Genomic DNA, 24,059 nt, shown 5'->3' with positions numbered 1-24,059 from the left:
TTCTAACTCGATTGACTGATGTAGCGACACAATGGTGATGGCTTCAAATGCGGTTACGCAACATTCATTTCCAAGAAAGCATGTCGAGGGTGTTGCTGACAGTTGGACGAGTGGGCGCCCCTCCACGACCCGGAGAGAAGCTGGGCATCCGTGGGCAAGAGAGACACTAACAGAGCCCAGAGTCTCCATGAGGAATGCAAGGATGTGATGTTTGTTATTGGTGGTCTTGCTGATGCACAAAATCCTGGGGCCTATCTAAATAAACATCAGTAGGCCTGCCACAGAAAACTGAACATGCAGGATAGATGTAAAGGCATGTTTTTCAATTAAGATAGAACGACAACCATCTAGATGAACAATATATTGCGTCTGTTACATGATAAGAAGGATGTTTTAACCTATTTAAAATAAATTACATATATATGTCCAATTGCTCACAAATTTAAGATGTTCTTTTGTATGACAATATGGAATAATGAAAAGTATGCAAACATCAATATTTACATTCATGCTACACACATTCTTAGCCCAGCTGGCTATACGTAGCCCTGAGTGACCCACAAGTTTAGCCCCTTTTCACACATACATTTTTAGCCCTGGGTAAATGCTAGAGCTAACAGCTCACTTAGCATCAGGCCCAACAGCTCACTTAGCCCCAGGCTAACAGCTCACTTAGCCCCAGGCTAACAGCTCACTTAGCCCCAGGCTAACAGCTCCCTTAGCCCCAGGCTAACAGCTCTCTTAGCCCAAAGATAACATCTCACTAAGCCCCAGGCCCAACAGCTCACTTAGCCCCAAGCTGACAGCTGCCTTAGCCCTAGTCTAACAGCTCACTCAAACCCAGGTTAACCGCTCACTAAGGGAAAAGCCCTTAATATAGCTGATAACGAAATGTTTCATTTTGGTTCACACTGTACAAATTGATCAAGAACATTATTTCTCGCGACCATCTTTGTTTGGTTTTGGAAATACAGTAAGCCAAGGGTGTCAATCTGCTTAAAGTATGAACCACAGTTTATTTTATCTTGTGTTTCAGTAATATTGGTAGACTTTTGATTTCATATATTTTTTTTAATAATGGGTTAATGTTTGTGTCTTATAGAAAGAGCCCGGAAATATGTCAAGTTGTCCTGTATAGAGCTGCAACTTAGGGAGGGTTAACATTTTTTAGCATGGTTAGAACAGTCTCTGAGGATTCTGAAAGTAGTGTCTTTTAAGATCAAACAGGGGCTAAATCTGAGTATTGAAAGCCGAAAGAAAAAAAAGGAATTTAACTCCTCGAAAGCATTAAACGTCACAAATCCATGATTCGCATCAGTGAGAAAATGCTATCAGGATCGTGAATTCCTCACAGGTCTGTGTTTTGTGCCGTATAATCGTATGCCAACCCGGGTTTCGCCTTAAAGTGGTACGTGATCCCTGCCCTGCTGGTAATGTGAAGCTCCGATTGAGTGATAATCGCTCGGACAGCTTCGTCAGGGATAGTTGCCAACTTCTAGCCCCCCTCTTCTGTCGTCTCGAGGCTCGGCTCTACTCAGGCCTTCCTTTGATCATCTCATGTAGTCCCTCTGTCTTTATAACACCATCAGTGTTAGTGCTGCGGCTTGACCTGCCGCTGACACACTAATCCAGGTGTTGATGCATTGAAAGAATCCCTCGCAAGGCAATTTAGGTCATGTTACCTTTGTTTTTGTATTCTTAGAAATGAAACAGGTTGTCAGGTGTGATTCTGACCTTGACGTCTAGAGTTTCAGCCGATTTATTCACATTGAACGCTGCGTCCCACAACAAAGCCTGAACTGCAGTGACACTTATTGATTTGGCTGCGATAACACAATGATTCATGATGTGTTTCCCAATACAGACAGCTGATAGTAATTATTTGATCACTTAGACACTGCAGTGGAAGCAGGTCACTTCTTTGCCGATTCTGACCCGTTTATGTAAGAGTTCTCTGCGAAGTGAATCAGTACTGGCCGGGCTCTGAACACAGGCGGCCCGCGGGGTTTGATCTCTCAGTCGTGCGCTGCTTTTACTTTTGTTTTAGGCAGCAATTAGCGAACATTAAAGCTTCCTCTGTGGAGCAAGCCAACGCGGCACAGGGCGGATTTAAAAAGAGGCTCCATCTCTGTCAAGTTTCAGGACGTAGTCAAGTGATCAAAGAGCAGGGGGACCTTTGCTTGATTGTGCAGCGTTCTCTGTCGTGCCTTTGTTAATGTAAATCTTTGAACTGGTGAGACTGGGACATAGCCTGTCTCATTAGGATTGATAAAAGGCAAAAAGCCGACCACAGAGAACTCTCACATGGGTTTAAGGCAGGAGGTATGTTGCTTGTTGCTGATCATGCAGCTGGGCAAGTTTCTGCAGCAGCATTTGAACGAGAAGCTGTTAGTCATCCTCTCGCCTGTCTGTGGTGCCTGGCACCCATAAAGCCAAGAAATCAACGATAAATAGGAAAAGCTGAATGTCACCATCTTTTGTGCATAAGCCAGCTACCGTCTTTGTGTGTTCATGATGGTGTGAACTTTCTGCACTGTGACCACCAGTCTGACCTCAACCAGCTACCTGCTAGCCACACCCACAACAGGTAGACACCACGTACAAGATCATTTCAAAACAATGTCGTTGTTGTGGATGTGTAGTATCCACCCTCCGGTTTCCCCTCAGGTAAACACCTAGTAAAAACCTAGCCCTGTTAGCACTGTCACCATTGTTTGCACTGCTAGCTTCTAGCCGCCAGCTCAGCCGTAGACATGTTGTGAAACTTTGAGAGGCAGGAGAATTTCTCCCAATCTACTATATAATGATATAGATTAAAAAAAATACAAAAAAATACAAAATAGCTCAGTAATTTCTTAAAACATCTGGGCACTGTAGTTTTTGGACAACAATGGAGTTCTATGACGCCAAGGAAAAATATTTATCAGGCTTTATATATAAAACCTATATACTGGTAGATTTTCATTGTTGGTTTTGGGCTACTCATAGGATTTGTTGGGTGTTTGTAAAGTGAAATATAAAATGTCATGTTTTATGTGGTGGAAGAAGTTACATAGTAGCTTTAAAGGGACATTTCTGGTTTTATTTGTCCAGGTTTTGCAATATCTGTCTCTGCGAGTTAAGCACGATGTCAATGCAAAAAAGACACACAACAGCTTGATGCCGAAGTGTCCTGGCTCTGAAGATATGGTTTATGATCCAAAACAAATGAATCATCCATGCAGAGGCAACATGATCTGAAGTGGCTGAGCTGAAGGACTTTCTATACAAACACCCAACACCTGCAGGTTTGAGGAGGACTCGTGGGTGCTATGGGAGAAGAGTGTCTGGTTTTCTCATGTTTTTGAGAAATCCTCTCATGTTTCTAAAAAACACTTTATCCAAAGTGCATGTTTTTTCCTTCCTGATCCGGCTGAAAACAGCTTGTTTGATCAGGTCTCCACTCAAGCAGTGCATGGCCAGTGATAGTAGAGTGTTACACCCCCTGCATCCTTACTGTCCTGTGTGTTTCTTGCGCCCTGCTGATTACTAACAACTACGTTTTTGCATCAATACTTCTGAGATTTCCCTATCATAGTGGATTATTTAGCCCTGATTCTAGCAAAATAGACCACGCCTTATAGGAGCACACCCTCCACTTCTTCCTCCCTCCTCACACAAAGAAGTTACACAGCCAGAAATGATTAACACAAATTGCATCTCTCTCAAAGTTGTCATAATATCTGTGATAATGCATGTGTTGTTCTTTCTGTTGTGGGTATTTTGGAGTGAATCGGCCAACCTCTTCTCACTGGGTCAGGTTTATTCCATCAGTGTGGTAGTCTAATGATTGCTGCCACCTAGTGAACCTCAAGTTACATCAACAGAGTGCACACTGTACAGCAGCTCCTGCTAGAAGTGACTCTGTTAGGATGCTTCTCATGAGGACCAGCCTGAGTTAACCCCCCAATTATAAAAAACAAATACCATTTATCAGTTTTGACAACAAAAAACAAACATCATATCATGGCCTTGTCTTGGGTTTTTAAAGTAGTTGTTGTCACTGTTAAGTCCCCATTTGAGAATCAATTGGGAGAGGTTTTCCCACTGTCGTGATGTTAGCATCCCCTTGGCTGCTTCAGTAAGCTTTATTTACACTGCTTGTTTAAGATGACGTTCAACCGAAGTTTGTTGTTTGTCTGTCCGGGCCCTCTCAGTCTAGTTTTGTTTGGCATGACCAGCTCACCAGTGTGGCGGTGTGTGTGTGTGTGTGTGTGTGTGTGTGTGTGTGTGTGTGTGTGTGTGTGTGTGTGTGTGTGTGTGTGTGTGTGTGTGTGTGTGTGTGTGTGTGGGAGGAGGCAACCAACAGGACAGTGCTCTGCCAGTTTTGTGGACAAATGAGGGATCGGATTTCAGTGTGGGAAAGACGGTGGCGAAGGAGTGACCGATAACAGCCGAACCCTACAGCCGGGTTCCAAAAATCTGGCGTAAAATCAGCTCATTAATGCCCATGGTTTTGGAATAAAATGTTCAACAACCACATATGGGTATAGTTTCAGTTGTCCACATACTCTTGGCAACATAGTGGGAATCATTGCCTTACTTATAGACGCCACAGCAGGGTGGACGCCTGTTGACATGGGGTTAATACTAAACTATAACACCACCTGGCTGCAAGAACAAAGATACAACCGATTGGCTTATCAAGTGAAAATGAGATGAGTCAATCAACGTGTCAACACTGCTCGTGCCCTGTGTTGCAGTTAGAAAAGACTGGTTTCAAGTTTGCGTGACCCCAGCACCATTTTTCCTTTCTCTATGCACTGCATAGAGGGCCCACAGATAGACCGTATAAAAACCAATGGCTTTCTTGATAATGTGGTTAAAACAATATAGCCTACTCTTACTGGTTGTTCCTATTTTGCCCACCAATGCCTAAAATATTCAATGAAAAATATCAGTACATTTATGTATTAAAAGTAAAAATATTCATGCAATTTGGTGAATGTTTATCTCTTTGTGTTGAATCATTGTGTTGATATCTCTATCAGCATCCTATTATGAGCACTGGGAACTTACATGATTCAAATCCAAATGTTATTACAGTTAGTGGGCCCTTGTCAATCCCATCTGATTAAACCAAACCCCCACTTATCCTGATGAAGCAGAGTAGCAGTCAAGTATGTAAGTTATGAAAGACGAAATAACTCAATCTTCATCTTACAAATGACATACATAGGAAATAAAATGCATTGTTTTCTCTGTTCAATGCACTTGCTGCTTCAGCCTTACTTGGTCTGATATGACCATTATCACCTGTTGACTAATGTTAGCAAACTTAAGCCAGATATGGCTATGTAACTGTCATACTACTGAGTCCATTTACTGACTTTATGGCTCTTCTCTACTTGTTACACTGTTGATGTTCAGGTCAGCAAATTACTTAAGTGATTGGGAAATTATGGGAACTTTAATGTGCCATTGGATGTAATCTCCATGTGTCGAAAAAATTTACAGTATCACTTAAAACTCTTAGGAAATAATACCTGAATGTATTAATAATAGATCTGGTTGTTTTGTTATGAATATATTGTTTTATAAAGAAACGCCTTGAAAATGTTTGAAGCCAGGTTTTCAGAGTCTTTGAAGGAGAATTAAAAAAAAAAATGTAAGGTGTTGGAGTGCAGTTATAAATGCATGAAGATCAGTTTAATGGTCATGATGAGTACTACTCAGCCTGTAAACATGTCATCCATGACTCTAGAGAAGCTATCTGAAGTCTGAGACAATAATCCCTAATGATGTCATGGTAACTTCAGTTATATGGGCTTGGGATCTGAGATTACACATTTATAACAGAGAGCCTGCATTATAGGGTGTAAGGTTCTTGCAAGAAAAGGGGATTCTTTATGCAGTTTGCATTTTGGGAAGTGTGAATTTGATTTCAGGGCTTCATTCAACTTTTTGAGCATTAGTGTTATCAATTTGGCTGTCACAAGCCAAACAACTTTTATGATAGTGAAGTTATAAATAAATAAATAAATAAAATTAAACAGGATAAGCTTTAATACGTTTAGATAATAGATAGATGGAGAAATGAAATTAAATTTAATTTAATTTAATTTGTGATTGAATGAAAGAATGACTGAATGAAACCTAAAGTAGAATGCAATAATTTGCTATTTATTGACAGAAGAGACATACAAAGTAACTGACACAGTCATATTTTCTGTGGTCGTCTTTCTCAGATGTTATGGGTAAAAACACATTAGTTACAAATCAGGACGTACAGCAGTTTACTGTACACACAGTCTTCTGCCACATTGTAGAAATAGAGGAGGTCAAATTACAGCAGTGACATTCATGACACGGGAGGTGTTTGTATTTGGTTTATCATTCACCACAGAATAGAGCCCAGCTACCTGCACGCGTGTAGCTCAGTGGAATGTCAGCATCAAATGAAAGCATTGCTGTGACTGTAAGCATCTGCTTTGTCTCAGCTCTGGGGAATTTAACTAAAGAGTGCACGGCCTGCTTAATGAAGCGGTTTCATGTGCTCCGCTTCACCTGAGCTGAAGGGAAGTCGGCAGCTTGAATAGCCTCATGAAGAACAGTGATGCGCAAGAGGCCTTCAAACCACTTCCTGTGCGTTGGTTAGTCTGCAGGAAGTCACATGGTTGTCGCATCCTGCAGAGAGTGACTTGGTGTTCTGATTGGGCTGCATGTACAAGAACCCACAATCAGTGATAGGCAGGGGCCGTGCACGCTGTTGTCTTCTTCTTCTTCTTCTTCTTCTTCTTCTTCTTCTTCTTCTTCTTCTTCTTCTTCTTCTTCTTCATTCTTAGAAATAAAAGGTTTCAACATCTAATGACAATAATGAAGTGGGGTTGTGTGAGGTATTCAACCTTTGTCAGTGTTATAATATCAGACACATATTCTATATTTAGAATATTTTTATCGCTTTACACTGCTTTCAGGAAGCCTTTTCTGACGGCGAGCTGAAACCGTTATCTATGCTCTCTTCAAAGCTGCCAGACTGCTTCAAGAAAAACACAAATTTGTTTCTGAACTTACCCTTTTAGATGAAGGTAACATTAGTTCAAGTTTGTATATCAAAGACAATTTCATCACTATGTGTGTCCTTGTCCTGAGGGGAGAGTCTGGGAGAGACTGAGCTGCTCTTTGTCTCTCTCTCACCTGCTGTCTGTCTCTCTGGCAATTTGTCAGAGTGTGTGGTTCAAGGTTACGATACAGTTAATGTCCACTGACTGCGTGAAAATAGTGTTCACAATCCGGAATGAGTCTCTTGTTATCTCCTGTTAACATAGCTTTGGTTTTAAAGGCTGCGTTTATCAGAGAGCTGCTCTCTTGGACCCCGGTCTCAGATAACTGTGTGAGAAAAAAAAAGAGGGGGACGAGTTCTTACTGTGCGCTTTCTTGAAGAAAGATGTGACATCCCATACTCGGGATTGTTTTCAGCCAGAGAGTGATAAGCTCTTCAGGTCAGAGGTCACAGTGCAGGAAGTGTTGGAATTCTCTCTAGGCCGTTACAGTGCTGACAAGGACGGGCCACGCGGATGCGGGCCCCCGGGCCTCCCTAACATCCCACTGACATGTCATCTGGCCATCCTAAGTGACACTGCAGCATCATGCCAAGGTTTTCTCTAGCCTTACTTGGCATAATTCAAGTGTTTCACATCTAAAAGTTCAACATTTTCCGGTAATCACAGTTTTTTCCTCACTGAGGATACTCTGCTTGCTGCTGAAGGTTGCAACCAGAGTGAAAACTGTCATGAGGTTTAATGTCTGACATAAAAAGAGATGGATATTGATGGTGGGAAATTGTTTAGCAACAGAAACTTGGTTTAAAGCGTCTGCTAAATGACTGTAATGTAATGTAATGTAATTAATGCCGACCAAGCAGTTTAGTGAAATCCATCTCCTTGCCATTAAGTGTTTCTGGAAGATGTAAAAGGATGTTCCATAAGCAAAAGTGGTTTGGACATGTAGAAAACTTTTGACTGAGTACTCAATTAATGGCAGGTTTTTAATTTTTGGGCTGAACTATGCTTTTAAATGACTACGTGTTTCCAACACATCACTCAGTCTAGTAACTCCTAAAGTTAAACACATTAGAGATGGGTCTTTTGTGAAAGTCTTGGCTACAACAAATGCACTCAAACAAATGTGTTTGTGACATCATCTTGAATGAAATTCTTGTTTTTGAAGTAGGGGTTGAGAAGCAGAGAAAGATAAAGTCTGCATGCTATAAAACACAAAACAGACCTTACTCACTCACAAACATTCATGCATGACTTCACCCCTTTCGATTACACAAACAAAACAAAACTGTGGATTCAGGAGTCCTTACTCTAAAGCACAATCAATCTCTAAAACAGATCATCAGTCCTATCCAGTTTGTGGTAGGACTTGAAATGGCCCCTGTGGTGGACATGCCCGACCCTTCCATGCAACCACAGAGAGAAAAGGTTCAAACTGCCACTAAACAAAGGGCAAAATTCAAAAGCGTTCCTTGTTTGAGCTAATAGTCTAATTCACACATCAAATGAAAGGGAAACCTTTTGGGTGAACAGAATTCTGACATAAATCATGCATCTTTATTCATAAATTGAAAAGTGGTAAAAAAGACAATCAAAAGCATGACTCTGACAAGCAATTCATTTATGGGATAATCGTTATTTTTTTAGTAATCAACAGTATCTTCTCCACTGAGAGACTGTTACAAATGGAGAAAATCTGGTCCCCCCCAAGAGATAATATTGTTCTTTGATGATAAGATAAGATAAAATAATCCTTTATTAGTCCCGCAGCGGGGAAATTTGCAGGCTTACAGCAGCATAGAGTTAAAGTGCACACAAGAGACATAGTAGAAGAAGACAAGATAAAAATAAAAATGAAAATAAAAAATAAAAATAAAATAAAAAACAAGTATTATAAATAAGCAATAAAAACAGTAGAAAAACACAATAACTGAAATATAATATTTACAGACAGAAAAAAAAAACTATATTAACCATTATTGCACAGTGTTTTTATTGTCATGTGGATGCCCGTTTTATAATAAAATAGTCCCACTGATATAGTTGCTGACTCGTCACCATCTTTAACTCCTCTACCGACGGTGCTGTCGGGTTTATTCTAGGTTTTGGTCAGACATTTGGCCCCTGGGCTGGTTTGGCTCCTTAACATGGGACATTCCTGCCCAGCAGCCCCTCCCTGGAAGTCCCTCACTGCGCAGACTCGCGTCTCTCGGCTGTCAGGGCCAGGCACACTGACAGTATGGCGGCGGGGTGCAGCTGGAAGGAAGGATGCTACTGTCGCCCGTGATGTGTCTACTGCCGGTAGGACGTAAATGGACCACTGACGGCAAAAAGCAAAAAGGATTTATCGTGAAAGGCTCGTCGCCGTGAGCTCCCAAGATGGCCAGGCTCGCAGACTACTATTTAGTGGTCGGCTACGACCTCGACAAGCGAGGTGGGTACTCGAGTTAGCCTGTCCCTGCTAGCTGTAGCCACGGGAGACAAGGAGGCGGGGACGGGACGGGCCGCCGCTCACAACCGACCCGACAATAGATGCTTTAGCCGGCAGGTCGACTCCAACTGTGTGCCGAGGACACGCAGGCCTCCCGGGATTAGTGTGCTTAAATGCTCAGCCGGTGTCTCTGACGGGGACACACGTTGAATGCACAAACACCAGGCTTCAGCTTTAGCGAAAGAAAGGCTCGTACTCGTACTGACAGCAAACTGAGGCTAACTTTACTCGCTGAGGGCTAACGTTAGCCGGGCTAGCTGGAGGAGGGCTGTGACCTAACACGGATTTATTCACAGTCCCAGTGGCATCTGATCCAGTTGTCCACACATGTTGCTACTGTTTGTTTAAAAAAAAAAAGGCATTTTAAAGCAAACCTTGTCACAGACAGTGATGTGTCTGCAGGGTCCCGGGCTCTGCCTTGGGACAGTCCCACCACGACATTCCTGCTGATTTGCGTTTGGACTTTTATTCAACCGTGATGTATATTGTTTTTAAAACCTGTAAATCGATGCTTCTCCTCGTTGGAGTTGCTGATTTGTTTTCTTTGTCTGTTTTGTGGATTAACACCAGACGGCTTTGCCCCTCCCTGAGCCCCCTCGGACCGGAGCCCTGTCCCCTGTGTTGTTGGGTCGGGGTTTGGACCGTTATCTGAGCCCCCCCTCCTCTCCCTTCAGCCGGGGCCTTGACCTAGATCTTTGCCGTATAATGGCCTGTTTAATCATGAAATATTCAACCCTATCCAATGCAAGCATGCAGCTTGTAAGAGTGGATTTTTTATTTATTTTTTGCCTATGATTTATTCAGTAGAGGCAAATTGTAACATGACAAGTCCTCTGTGGCTAAAAGCAGGCAGAGAACCGGCTTTTATCTCGGTGATGCTGGAGCAACCTACATCACTTTCCTCAATGCATGAATGCACTTATTGCACCTTGTATTTTCTTTCAGGGGTCTGGGGGGGGCGGTGTTGAATACAGGATGTTATAACGTGGACACTGCAAACGCTGCAGAAACTCTCCTTCCTGTTCTACCCAGCCCCAATGCAACGCAGTGCAGAACGAGCCCGTAAAAAGCATCTGGGAACCAGACATTAAAGCCACAGTGGCTTTAATGGATCGAGGCTCCCATGCCTTGTAAAACCGAACACTTAAGAGTGATGATGATTGTTGGCGTTGCCCTTCGACTGCCGGCTCACTGTTTACAGAAACTTTACTAAACCGTGCTGACGTTTCTAGGTGAAGGCATTGTCTTAAACATCTCCAGTAGCTTTGATTGAGATTATTCCCATCATTAGCGTCATTGCCATCACCATTTGCTCTACTGGCAGCCATCTTTAACCGCCTAAACTCATCCTCTGCAGTCAGATCAACGGTGCTTCTGCACAGTCTTGACTTCTGTGCTCTTCTAGTTTCGATGTTTTCCTCAATCAATGCCAAGCTCCTAAAAGAGATGTGGTTTTGATATTGTGGTTATGTTCCTCACAAACCAGTGTCTGCAACAGTGTGACTCGTGGATGCCAGTAGTTGGGGTTAAATATACAGCCCGACCCCCCCCCAGATTTCCAATTTTTTGTGCATGTGTACGATACTTTTTGATGATAGTTTGGTATGTTATTCTTTCCCGGCCGTGGTGCTTAAATTACAGTAAAGAAAACACTTCGAGTGAATGCTCCTCGATCATAAGAATACCAGGAATTCAGAAGCACAGTGGAGTTTCCTCTTGTGTTTTGAATATTTCATACATCCTGTGTGTGTGTGTGTGTGTGTGTGTGTGTGTGTGTGTGTGCGTGTGTGTGTGTGTGTGTGCTGGTTGTCACTTAGTCAGTGGAATGTTTTGCGAGCTCGGGCACTGACAGGTTTTCAGGGCTGACATCATCGCCGCTCATCTGCCTCTCAGAGCCCCGTCACCAACAGAAACCCTGCAGGCGTTTACAGACGGGAACGTCCTCGAGGAAGAACTGTTTCTTGCCTACTTGATGGAGCTTGTGGGCCTTGTTCTCTGTTAAAGAAGCAGTGACAGTTTGGCTTGATTGACAGATGCTAACCTGAGGACAGAGCCTTGAATTTTCCTTTCACCCTTTACATTTGTCTCTAAGGTGTCAGGTTGCTCACATTGTGCTCAGTTGTACTATCAATGGAGCTTACTTAGAGCCAAGATGGCTGCATGTGGGTTGGGACGAGTCCATAGTTGGCGGGGTGTGGTCCTCCTAGTGAGGGTCTCTTGAGACTCCCCAGCATGTCGGTGTGTTTTGACAGCGGTTCCTCCGCTGCGGCCCAGTACCCAGCAGCAGCCGAACGCATACGGCGTCCGAGGCCCAAACAGGAAGCCGGGGAGATGACCTGAGGGAGACTTATGTTTAGAGCGAGAATCCAGATTGTCTCCCCGTGAGTGTGTGTGTGTGTGTGTGTGTGTGTGTGTGAAAGAAACCAGGAAAGGGGCGTGTGTTTGTGTGTGTGCAACTGCAACTTGCACACAGACGCTCAACATTCAGGCTCTGTTTGTAGCTCCGTCTGTGTGCCTCTGGCGGAGCAGTTTGTGAGCGTCGGCCCCGAAACAGAACGCGGAATGGTTGTTTTCAGGCCGCAGTGACAGCAATACACAATCACACACATGCATACACACACACACACACACACACACACACACACACACACACACACACACACACACCCCAATAGCTTGCAGTCAAGCTAGGAACGCTCGCAACATCAGAGGCCAGGGTGGACTGAGCATCCATTGTTGTGTTTACAAATCTGAGGTTGTCTCTATGTCTGCCGTACAGTGTTGTCATGACTCATGATTGTAGAATTGTGGCGTTGCTAACAATTTGTGAGGTTTAAGGGTGCTATGATACCATATATAAATAAAACAGTGTGCTGCAACTCTGGACTGGTACATTTATGTTACAGTGGTTGTGGTGTCAGTCGGTCGTCGGCTCTGTGAGCAGAATAGTTTAGTGTTGCATTTCTGGTACCAGTTATCACCAGATTTGTCAGTTTGAGTTGATGAAATGACACCTGAGCTCTGATACCTAGAACAGCATCCAAAATGCCATCTCAAATGACGACCAGCCCCAGCTGTGCCAGAGTCAGATTCAGCTTGTGTCTGATATGTACATATCGAACTTTCAACAGGAGATTTTACTTTACCATTTATAACGGGGTATGACATAAGAGACAATCCAGTCTGCGTGCTTTATCCATAACGGTTCCTAATATGTTTTTTTAAGCACAAAATGTTATTCAGATATAACTTGATAGACAATTTTGTCGTTAACAATGTCTCCTAAGACATTTTGAGATGAGGGGGGTACCTTTTTGTTTCTTTTTTTTAGATTTAAGGATACTTGGTGTCGTTCGTTGACAGTAGAGAATGAAGGGATAGAGGATGACATGCGTTATGTAACAACAAATCACATGCTGATTCATGGTTGATGCCTTAAACCCAGAGGCCACCAAGGTGTCCTGGGTTCAGGATGAATCTGGCGAAACTAACATTCATTATAAGTTTGATTCCCGCTGTTGCCGTGGTAGTGAAGTATCGGTTTCTGTTATCGTGACGAAGCTGTGACTAACTCATGTCCGGTGCCAGGTGCACTCAGTGGAGTGGGAGTTAGAGCAAGGGCCCACACGAGGGGAAATAGAAAGCTCTCAGATCGAAAGCAAGATGCAGCGAGCAGGCGGAGGAGAGAGAAGTGTGTGTGATGCTGCCAGCAGTGCCTGACTGCGGGCAGCCACTTCCTCCATCGCTCCAGAGCAGGGCTGCAGCCTTTTCAGGCCCTCCAGAAATAGACCTCACAATCTGCCTTTCATAGGGGGGACAGAGCGACAGAGCCGGGTCGCGGCTACGGCGCACTGGTCGCCTGTGTGTGTGTGTGTCTGTGTGTGTGTGTGTGTGTGTGTGTGTCTGTGTCTGTGTCTGTGTCTGTGTGTGTGTGTGTGTGTGTGTGTGTGTGCGCTCCTCTCCCGTCTGCCATTCAGATTGCAGCCTGGATGTCTGTTTGTGGCTGTCTGTTTGTGTTTGCTGTGTTACCATGGCAACGTTGCCCACCCCCTCCCCCTGGTAACTGTAATTTCCCTTTGTGTTTATATTTATAACAAAAAAAAGCCTAAATTTCAAATGGCTCATGAAGACGGGTATATATCTGCTTTATAAGGGCAGTAAAACTTAACAGTAATTGTAAATCATAATTATGCCATTCAATGAACAGCCTTTACAGGCAGCTGTAGTCAGGAAGAACCTCCAACATATCACTGTTGTGATGTTGCTCGTGTGTGTGTGTGAGTGTGTGTGTGACTGTGTGTGTGACTGTGTGTGTGTGTGTGTGTGACTGTGTGTGTGTGTGTGTGTGTGACTGTGTGTGTGTGTGTGTGTGTATTACAGCAGTCTGTCTGCTGTGCTGAATACTTGTTATTCATGAGGGAGACGGTGGCCCCAGGGCCCCAGCTCTGCCCTCATTCCCTCAGTCCTACTACAGAGATACAGAGGGGTGTGTGTGTGTGTGTCTGTGTCTGTGTGTGCTGGGGGTAGGGATGCAGACGCACACACGACCCGCAGACCACTTCTTTCAGCAGACACGTATTCTTCTGTCATATACTGTATACTCAAACTGTAATCCAAGTCTGTGTGGGACAACTTTACGTGCATTTGTGTGTGTGTGTGTGTGTCGCTAAGTAAATTTGATTTGCATCCCGGGGGGGTTGGGCTTGGTCTTTTGCCTAGATTTAGACTGAGAAATACACAGTTCAAGTAGGTGGTGTGCACATTTAAATTCATTCATTGCCACATAATTTATGAATCCACCTGATAGAAACATTTTCAACGCATTTTACGGTGAAAACATCTTAACATGGTGATAGTTATAAGTGTGAGTGTGTCTGTGTGCATGTGTGTGAGAGTGGGTGTTCGGGATGCCCTGCTCCTTGGCTCTTTGATGGTTTCCCTGGAATTCAGAGAATGTCTCTGTCCCCTCTCAGGACAAAGACTGAGTCAGTGTTGCTCACAGTCAGCCTGTCAGTGCTCAAGGGAGCAATCGCTCAAATCCCTGAGGGGTGATTCCAGCGTGTCCGGGGCAGTTTTGATTGAAAGATAGGGGGTCGTTGGGATTAGTAGAGTTGGTTGTGTGAGGCTCCATTAACCACATCACTGCAACACCTTCGTTTGTGTCATGCTATAGGCTGTGTAAGGCCGGGATAAACACTTGCACATACAATATTATTGCCCTCCTTCTTAACTTAAATTGAGACAATATTGTTAGATGTTTGTTAAACGCATTACCTAAATTTACTTTTTGCGCCCTTCTCTTCAAAAGTGCAAATTGGCATCCACTACAGCAGTGGCTATAATAAATGAAGACGATACTTTGACAACAACCAACAAGCGTTAAGCCCACACATGCAAAAAATCAAAAGTGTTGAATAAAAACACTGTTGGGTAGTAGGATGTTTAAAAAAAAAAAACAAAAAAAAAAAACTACCATCCTTATCTAAGCATATGGAACCCCTCAACATACTAGACGGTTCTTCCCTACGCTGCATTTAAGTTACTAGTGTAGTTACATTCGTCAACAGGATTTCTGAATGACGTTCCATAATTTTCCTGTGAGGTGACTAAATAAAAACATTAGAAACCGGGGCGAGTGACTACTGTTAGAGGATTAAGTCCCATCTTTATTAAGACGGTCTCCAGGTCAAATCTGTTGGTCAGAAGAAAAAAAGGAAATCTGCCTCCCACCGCTGTGCTCGCTCTAATCTTATGTGTAGAATGTGATTGGTTTGAAAATGCAGATTAAAGGACTGTTTTGGGTTCAGGCCTGGTTCAATATCACTGTACTGTATTCCCCTCCCCCCTACAAAGAGGTCTGCGTTGTTTTAAAGGTTATTGAGATTATTGTTGAACGCTCCTGGTTCCTTTGAGAAGGAGGGAGATATGACAACGTGACATCACGCCGTTAGGTCTCTGCTTGATTGTACAACTTTGAACCCACTGTTGCATAACTTTGATGGCTCTGTTACATGTCGGCCTCACGTCTGAAATTGCGTCTGAATCAGTTTTACTGTAGGTTTATGTCAAGAGCTCTTAAAGATCGGGCCCTTTAAGAGCTCAGTTACACATTTAAATCATTTTTGTTCAACGTTATATGGATGCGCCAGTCGGCAACGGTAGAAGTGAAAATGTTACAGTGATTTACTCCAATTAAAAAAAATAAATAATAATCTGTCACTTATTCAGTCTCTCTTTTAATCTCTCAACCAGAGTTGGTGATTTTTTTTGAACAGTGAAAAGGACTGGAAGGAGATGGATTTTGAGGGGTTTTATTTTGTTTCAGCGCGGTACAATGACTGGAGTCTGGTGGCTTTGAGGAGAGCATATTAATCATATGTTTTCTATATTAATGAATTATAATAATTGTCCAAATCCCTGTTGATTTTACTTATTATATATTCACTTCAATGCGCATCACATAAATTAGCATGTCCACCCGTGGGTAATGTCTCCATTTCTGCCGATCAGAGATTATGAATACCTGTGAATATTGCAGAGTAATTTTGAATTAATGACGATTGTGGCATGGCCCAACTTAAGACAAAAGCCAGACGTTATTGGCTTTTAGTGATTTTTTGGCAAGTGTGAAAAAGGCTATATTGTGCTTTTAGGGGTTCATTTTATGTGCCACATTTGCTTCCTTTCAGTGTTGAGTGGAAATGATAAGAATGAGGCGAAAAAAATATTAAAGCATTTATTTTGGAAATACAAATTGGTCTGATAAAGCCAGTCAGCTTCCGACTCAGCTCAGACCAAGCTGTCTGCCTCCATTGTTTTATAGACACTTGGTCTGGTTCCTGTTTGGTAACGAGACATGCACTAGTCTGTTTCGTGGCTATCGGTTGTCCGGGTAACAGGAAGTTATTTCCTGGGCCATGTGCGTGGGTGCTGCGGTAGGAGAGAGAGCGTTGGGGGTTCATTTGCAACAGAAAACAAATGTGGCGCTAGAATATAGTAGAAGTGATAAAGGGGGAGAGAGAGGAGTGTTTGGTTGTGATGATTGGAGGGATGTAATGTATCGCTGAGGGAAGACAAAGGGTCTGGGCGGCGGAAGATGTGATTGAGTGCTCAGCTATCGCGTTTCCTGTCGCTGTATTCTGGAGTAGCACGCGGAAGTCTCGTTTTGCATTTTGTTCTTGAGGAGCCGCTTGCATTAAGACCTTGTTTCCTGTACGTCATTGTGTAACTGAGGTGAATTCCCAGGTTTATTAAGACAGCCATTTCCTCTGGTTAACTGTCTGAATACCCCCACCCCCCCATTTATTTAGTAAACACATTTTGTTTTCTTCAGTCCCTCATCATCCTCTTCTTAGCCCTCGTCCAGCTCCGTTAGAGCCACAAGACTAAACTTCATCTGTGACAGCAGCATGTCAGCACACAGGCCATGTGCCTTCCTCATCACGTGGTTGTCATCCACTGATGAGTCTCACATACTGTTCCCTGATTTATGTCCCTCTCGTCCTGTCACTCTTGGACGTCACACCAGAGTCAATGTTATAGTTTTGCCACTGGAAACTCTTTGTGTGCTGGCAAACATGCATACCTCGCATAAAATGACCTACAATATTTCTCTGACCTCTTCTTGACCTTTTTTTTCTTAGATGTGTCTCTCTGCAAGACTTGCTCCCAAAAATCAGATCATTGTACTGCTGGATCTTGATTATTCCTAAAATATCTATAAATACAAAAAATATGAAATTACCACACTGTTGCATCCGGTCTCCCCAGGATGTTACTTGTTCATAATATTACTTACAAGGCTGCTAGGATTCCCCCTCATACTGACCGTTATCTTCATGACATTTGAATAAATAACAGTGTCTGTTCTTGCTGCGCTGTCTGAAAGCTGATCCAATCAAGTCAAAAACAAGGGCTCTGTGTCACAAGCAGCCTCTTGCCTGTAACGCTGCAGAACGCAAAACCAGAGTGTCAGAACCCCAGCACATTAAAGGCAGAATGGTTAGTGCTAGGGTCTTCGTGACATGGGGACTACTGTCACGGCTAGTTGGGGAACTGCTGTATTCGGCTAGCTCACTGCTAAAACGCTATTCCAGCGGGAACATGCTAGTACTAGTCTGCCACAATCTTTTTTTGCTGTACCTCCTCCTGAAATTTAGTTCAGCATTGTACTTCATTTTATTCAATCAGTAGCTACTTAATAGGGGACAAAGCTCTCAGAGCTTAGAACTTGTTAACTGTCAGTTAGCACCAGGTCTTTATATCTTTGTCTCAACTAAAAATAATATATAAGAAGAGTTCTGTTGGAACGTTACCATATACAACATTAAAAAGGGGTACTGCAGTCAGTGAGCCGCGGCCTGTAAAAAGCCCGCTGTAGACCACATGCTAGACTCCACAGAGTCCTGAAGCTCGGTGTCTGAACGGCACACAGTACGTCCTCGGGTCCCCAGCAGTAAACCAGCAATAAAGTGTGAAGAAGATCAGTTGAATGGTTCTTCGGATATGCAACATACACACACACATACAGATAGATTCCTTGCTTTATAGTACAATTCAAACTAGTGTACTCATATGCTGTTGAGGACCAGGATATGAATGACTAAACAAGACCGAAGTCTGTTTGTGTTCAGCCCAACATTGCTTGTCTGTCTGTCTGCATACATATGCCTGTTTCCCGTCTGTCTTTACTTGTCCTATATGGAATCGCCTCCATGGATTAATAAAGTTCCATTGAATTGAATCGCTTGTTGAATCCTGGATGTACTTTAGTCTGAAACACTGGCCAGAGTGACTGGAAAGTAGATGGCCAGAGTTCTGTGAGCATTTGGCACGTTTCCCACTCTATTGAGTCAGTTTGGTGGCTCAGACTCAAGCAGAGCACATTAGCACACAGCCACCTGTAGCCGCAGAGGCAAAATGAGAAGTTAGAAGAAATAAAACTCATGTTATTAATCATCAGTCTGTGACAACTTGGTTAGATTTAGACCTGAAGCAACTTAATGCCTAAAACTGAAATAGGTTTTTATCTCTCTCTGAGGCCATTTCCCCTCCTGGAAAGCCTCTCGTTTTCGTTGTATTAGTTGAGCAGGAAGGATGTGAGTTTGCTGAAGAGCTTTTGCACAAAGAAAATGTCCCACATTGTCTCCAGGGCAACGGCGGTTTCCAGATGGAGCAGGGGCCTTTTTTCTTCTTCTACACCCTCTATTTGGCTCCTAAATGGCAGCGTCGCTCAGACAGTTTTTTAACACGCTCAGACAGTTTTTTAACACGGACCGGCTCATTTAGTTATGCAGGATCATCCTCTTTGCCGCCATTTGACACCAAATTCAGACGGCTCTGAATGTCAAGCGTTACTTATTGATGTGGCGATCTGCGCGTTGCCTCGTACCCCACCAGGGGCCTTAGTCCGTGGTGCTGCGTTTAATCAGAGAGTGACTCACACATCATATTACTCAGCAAGACTGTCCAAGTGTGTGTCAAGAGAGAGCACAAGTGAGTGCCCCGTGCATTCATGCGTTAACGAATGTGTGTGTGTAATAAGAAAACTGGGTGGACAGCAGAGAGCATTCTCAGAGGGTGTGGTGTAGAGCCTCCATGTAATGATGTCATAGTTTTGTCCGTTTTCACCCATGGACTGTTTCTGTGGATGTGATCTTGCTGTTTTTGTGAATCTCCACTTTAACTTGCAATGTAGTTATACTGCTATAACTTGTTCACGGTGATTCATTTTTTGCTGTAGAAGTGATTAACTTCAGTCTAGTTTTCATTGTTAAAAGAAGGTCACAGAGCTTGTTAGTAAACCTAAGTAAGAAAAGTGTAATGCCAGTAAAACATTGAACAAAGGTGGCTTCATTCATGTTCTCTAGCTCTCTTTTTTTCTTTTGGTTTAAAACCAAAGAAACACCAAACAGGGTGCATGTCGTTCTTTTTGCTAAACGAGAAATTGGATGTCTTTCTGCTGGCGTTAGGGCTATATGGATAATTACTATAGCTGTACCGAATAGTTCAAAGCTTCATTCTTAATGTTTACATACAAGTTATTATTATTGAAAACTTGCAGAAAACATTGCGTTCAATAGTTCCACCTTCTCTTTCGCCTTTCTCTCTCTCCCTAAATTCACAACATGTTTTTATCTTACAAAATATTCAGGTTGATCCATTTGTTGGCGTTTAGCTTTTACATTTTTTTTTTTTCAAAGCGGTCATAAGAGGTTTACTCTCCCACACGCACCTGTTTTAACTGGGCAGTCTAGCAGCAATCTAACAGCACCATTAATTCAAAATCAGACCTATCCAGGCATACGTCATTCTTGTAGCACTTTTTTTGATGTGCTACAACAATGCAATAAAGCATAGAGAAAGCCAAATTGTATTCCTTATTTTGTGCAAATCTGCACACACATCACAATATATATGTGCAGCAGACGCATGAAAACACACGAGGCTCGGCGCTCTTTGTTTCCCGCCAGTGGCCGTCGCCTTGGAAACCGCCCAATGTAGTGTCGCTGTTGTTTGAAAGCCTTTGAATGAGGAGCTGTGGTCTGGTTCAGCACCAAGATCCTGACGCACGCACGCACGCACGCACACACACACACACACACACACACACACACACACACACACACACACGCACACACACACACTGAGCTACACACTCATTTCAGCTCTGACTGCCATCATTCAGTGATCACATGACCCAGCGGTCTCCTTCCATCTCGTGTCACAGAGTATCAATGCTAGTGGTCATCAGTGTGAGGAGTCATTGCCAGTTTCCACACACACACTCACTCACACTCTCACACACACACACCCACAAACACCCACACACACACACACACACCCACACAACCACTGTGTGATCCACATTTCCTCCCCATATGAAGCAGACCACTTCAGGTTCACACTGTGAGCCTCCTGGCTGATTGGCGGCTCTGTTCTGGTGGATTGTGGCTGGCATCAGGCATCTGTGATGTTTGCTCAGCATTGATAGTAATTACTGTTTGTAGTATTCCAGGTCCTTAAAATGTCTGAAAATAAAGCTCTCTTTTTGCTTATAACACATCTTAATAAGAACCAGTTAACTACATGTAAAAACATTTTTATCACAGAATCCACTTTTTGTTCTTTGATAACTGCCCACATTATAACAGTGATTATGCTCTCAGTAAAAAGTGAGCTTGTAGAAGAGAACTATTTTCAGTTTTTTGGGTCTGCCTAACTAATTACATTCCTGTATGATTAGAACTAGTGTGTATTATTATTATTATTATTATTATTATTATTATTATTCAGTTAATACTTCTTTAACAGACAAGTGGTCTACGCATTTATCACATGTATATTCAGTATCAACTGCTCAAAGATGCTAAATTTGAAATTTGGAGCATATCTAGGATTGAGGAATTGCCTCCACACGGCTCCCAACATGGCAACGAAGCCATTTACTTTAACTGTTAAGGGTCAGTTATTAACATCCCTGCTTCCATCTATGATCTTTTTGGATCAAGAAAACAGTGGTGAATGGTAATGTATCAGCAACAGCATCTGTTGTGTAGTTGATATGTCACAGTCAGAAAGTGAGGAACATGTGATGAAAAGAAATTCTTAGAACTTTAAAATACTTTTTGTTTTATGAATAACTCATATTGGTTCTCGGTATCGACTAGTACTCGAATGTAAGTACTTGTACTTCCTGTGCTCTGAAAAAAAGTTGTATCTATGCATCCCTTCTTCGCTATATCTTTACATAGCACACGGTTTGATTTTATATTAATGCCCGGAATTCCAAATTCCAAATTAGCTATCTGTTTGCTCCCTAACACAGCCTCATTGTCGGAAGAAAGTGATGGCAAAATGTTAGGAATTGGTGAGATAGGAAGGTGGTTAGAAGAGGGGAATATATAATTAATAACAAAATGGCCATAGAGGCAAAATATCAGGCTATATGTACTGTATCTAGCATAAATTAAAAAGTGAACAGAACCCTTTTTATTCACCCAAACAAATGGACTTTCAAGGCCTTCCAGTTTCAACCCACTTGGAATGTCTATTCTCAACTTCTCGAGCGTTTAAAAAAAAAAAAAAAAAAAAAAAAAAAAAAAAAAAAAAAAAAAAAAAAAGCCAGGCTGAACTATTGTGTGTGACTTTGGATGGCGAACCAGGAAGCGTGGAAGCCTGATTTTTTTTTGGGGGGGCTGTTACTGTCTGCTTAGAGAAAGTCCAGCGGCGGCTTAAAAAACCCAACCCTACTCACAGTCTGCACATTGATCGGGTCGCTCTTTGGTCGCACAGCGCTGTACGAACTGAATGCACTGATTGTGACTTGCTGATTGTGTTGCTCACACAGCTGCTGTTACACGCCTTCCCAATTCACGGGGATGGACGAAATAACACAAACAGCAGCCTCACCGCAAACACCAGTTCGGTATTTGAGGGTTTGTGTAGATTTGGTGACGCCGTTTCTAGTGCTTTCAGTCAGCGCGAAACGTGGTCACAAGATATTTGACACGCTTTTTGGTTGTTGTAAATTATTTTGAAGACCTTTGTCCTTGTTGGAAACGAGGGGGTGAGACTATAAGCGTGGTTTGAATGAGCTTTTCTAATGACGGAGCAGACGTAGGGCTGTCAATCTACCCAGTTCTGTGAGAAAGTCAATAGGAGTTTCATATTTGTTTTTTCAGCAAGACGAGAGAAAATAAATGCAAGATTCACTGGCGGAAAACAGGATTTGAGGACATGTGCTGAAGGAGGAATTTATCTAAATCCGAAAGCGGAGGCAAGGACAAACTAGTGCCAAAAAGACATTGTTCAAAAACCTGTATTTGGTGTATGAGATGCAGTCAGTTGTAGAGATAATGATCACTCCTCCAAATGAAACCGATAGCCCTCCAGTCAGTAACGCTGCATAATAACAACAGGTCTAGCTGATATCACAGTCCTGCAAGGCCACTCCACTCGCTTTCACATTCCTGTCACACGGCAGAGCGATAGCGAGCCGTTGAATTACATCAGCAGCATTTGTCACGCAGTCCTGCCTGCAAATGGCTCATCTATCGGCTCGACAACACTTTTTTTCGCCTGCTGCTGAAACACACCCAGAGTGGATGTTTGCCAAAAAATGTGTTAGTGCTATTCCCCCCATGGCTATATGATTGAGGTTACAAGGAAATGACTTTGCTTTCATTGAGATTTGTTCTGATGGTAAGAGCGACACATATTCTACCTGCACCTTTGGCACCAAATATCGATCATCGTGTTAAGCATTTGGTCAAAGTGAAACAAAGTGTTTTGGCGAGGATTTCTGTGTGACCCTCTTTAGCCCCACGCTACAGTTAGAGGAGTGAGTGCGTCATTAAAGACGAGATGCTTGGTTTGTAGAAAAAAACACGAGCAAAATGTATGAAGTCCTCTATTGGTATCGGTATCACTTTAAAGGTACTGGTTTCTGTACTCCCATCAAGTTTGTTGTTCCATATGAAACCATGCAAACTTGTAAACTGACAAAATAAGGCCCTTTACACGGCAGCCATTTTGACATGTCATTGCAGGGTTAACACAGGTGAAATAAAGAACAATCCTTTTATTTAGGTCGGCCAGGTACTGTACTGTGCATGCTGGTTCACTTATACAAGTCTTACTCTTTAGACAAATATTAGTGTTTTGTCATATTTTAGTCGAATTGTCAATTTCCTATTTCTTTTAAATCATCAGATTATATTTCTGTCAATGTAGTCTATCTAAAACCAACATTTTTATTTTATTTCACATGAGATTTAATCTTATCATTATTGAAAAACACAGGTTAAACGGATCAGTCGCACCCAGCCAGCCCATTATCAGGGCCAGTCTGCCCAACCTTCAGAAATATGGCATAATCAACCGCCCAAACCTGACCCGTAAACCTCATACTTTAATGCATTATAGTAGCACAATGGTCTAGACAGAGGACCGAGAGGAGAAAGGCAAAAACAGACTGAGCACATTTTTTTCTGATAAACCATTTGCTTAACGTCAACATTGTCATCACAGTTTCCTATTCAGCATCAGTCATGCATTAGTTGTAGTTTCACTCAGAGCCACCTGTGTGTTTCCACCATCACCGACGTGTGTGGTTCACATGTTAACACACTGCACCATGTACAGAACTGTCTCTTCATTTTCACAGAATTCCATCTTAATTTATTATTCCAGGAAGACTACAAGTATTATCATGAATAATTAGATTCAATAGAACTTCATATTCCTGCCCTGTTTCTACACTGAGTTAAAGAGCACCTTTTACAAGCTGGACTCCCTATTTTCCCGTGTTTTTTGTGTCTAAGTGACTGATGGGGACAACTATCTTTGAGATTGGTTCAGTATTGAATGAGAACGTTGCAGCCAGAAGACACTAAACAGGCTGCTGTGTAATCCCAACGGGCAATTCTGCACCGTCAATGTACGTCCACGGTGGTGAAAAAAGTTAGTCTGTAGCCTTTATGTCAAATAAAGTTCTGAATCTGCAAAAAACAAAATCGCCAGGTCAG

General features: G+C 42.7%; 1 protein-coding gene across 3 annotated transcripts in view; it reads left to right on the top strand.

Annotated features, from left to right (window-relative positions):
- Window positions 1–9,297: 9,297 nt before the first annotated feature.
- Window positions 9,298–24,059, top strand: part of sbf1 (SET binding factor 1) — a 56,868-nt gene continuing 42,106 nt past the window's right edge. For all 3 annotated transcript variants that reach the window (XM_054624237.1, XM_054624238.1, XM_054624236.1), the window contains exon 1: window positions 9,298–9,474. In XM_054624237.1, coding sequence (XP_054480212.1) covers window positions 9,420–9,474 — 55 coding nt within the window. In that variant the 5' untranslated portion in view covers window positions 9,298–9,419. The remainder of the gene's footprint in view (window positions 9,475–24,059) is intronic.

The sequence above is a fragment of the Anoplopoma fimbria genome, chromosome 23 (assembly GCF_027596085.1).
Source record: "Anoplopoma fimbria isolate UVic2021 breed Golden Eagle Sablefish chromosome 23, Afim_UVic_2022, whole genome shotgun sequence".
Classification (NCBI taxonomy): domain Eukaryota; kingdom Metazoa; phylum Chordata; class Actinopteri; order Perciformes; family Anoplopomatidae; genus Anoplopoma; species Anoplopoma fimbria.
This window is presented reverse-complemented; position numbering and strand designations above follow the sequence as displayed.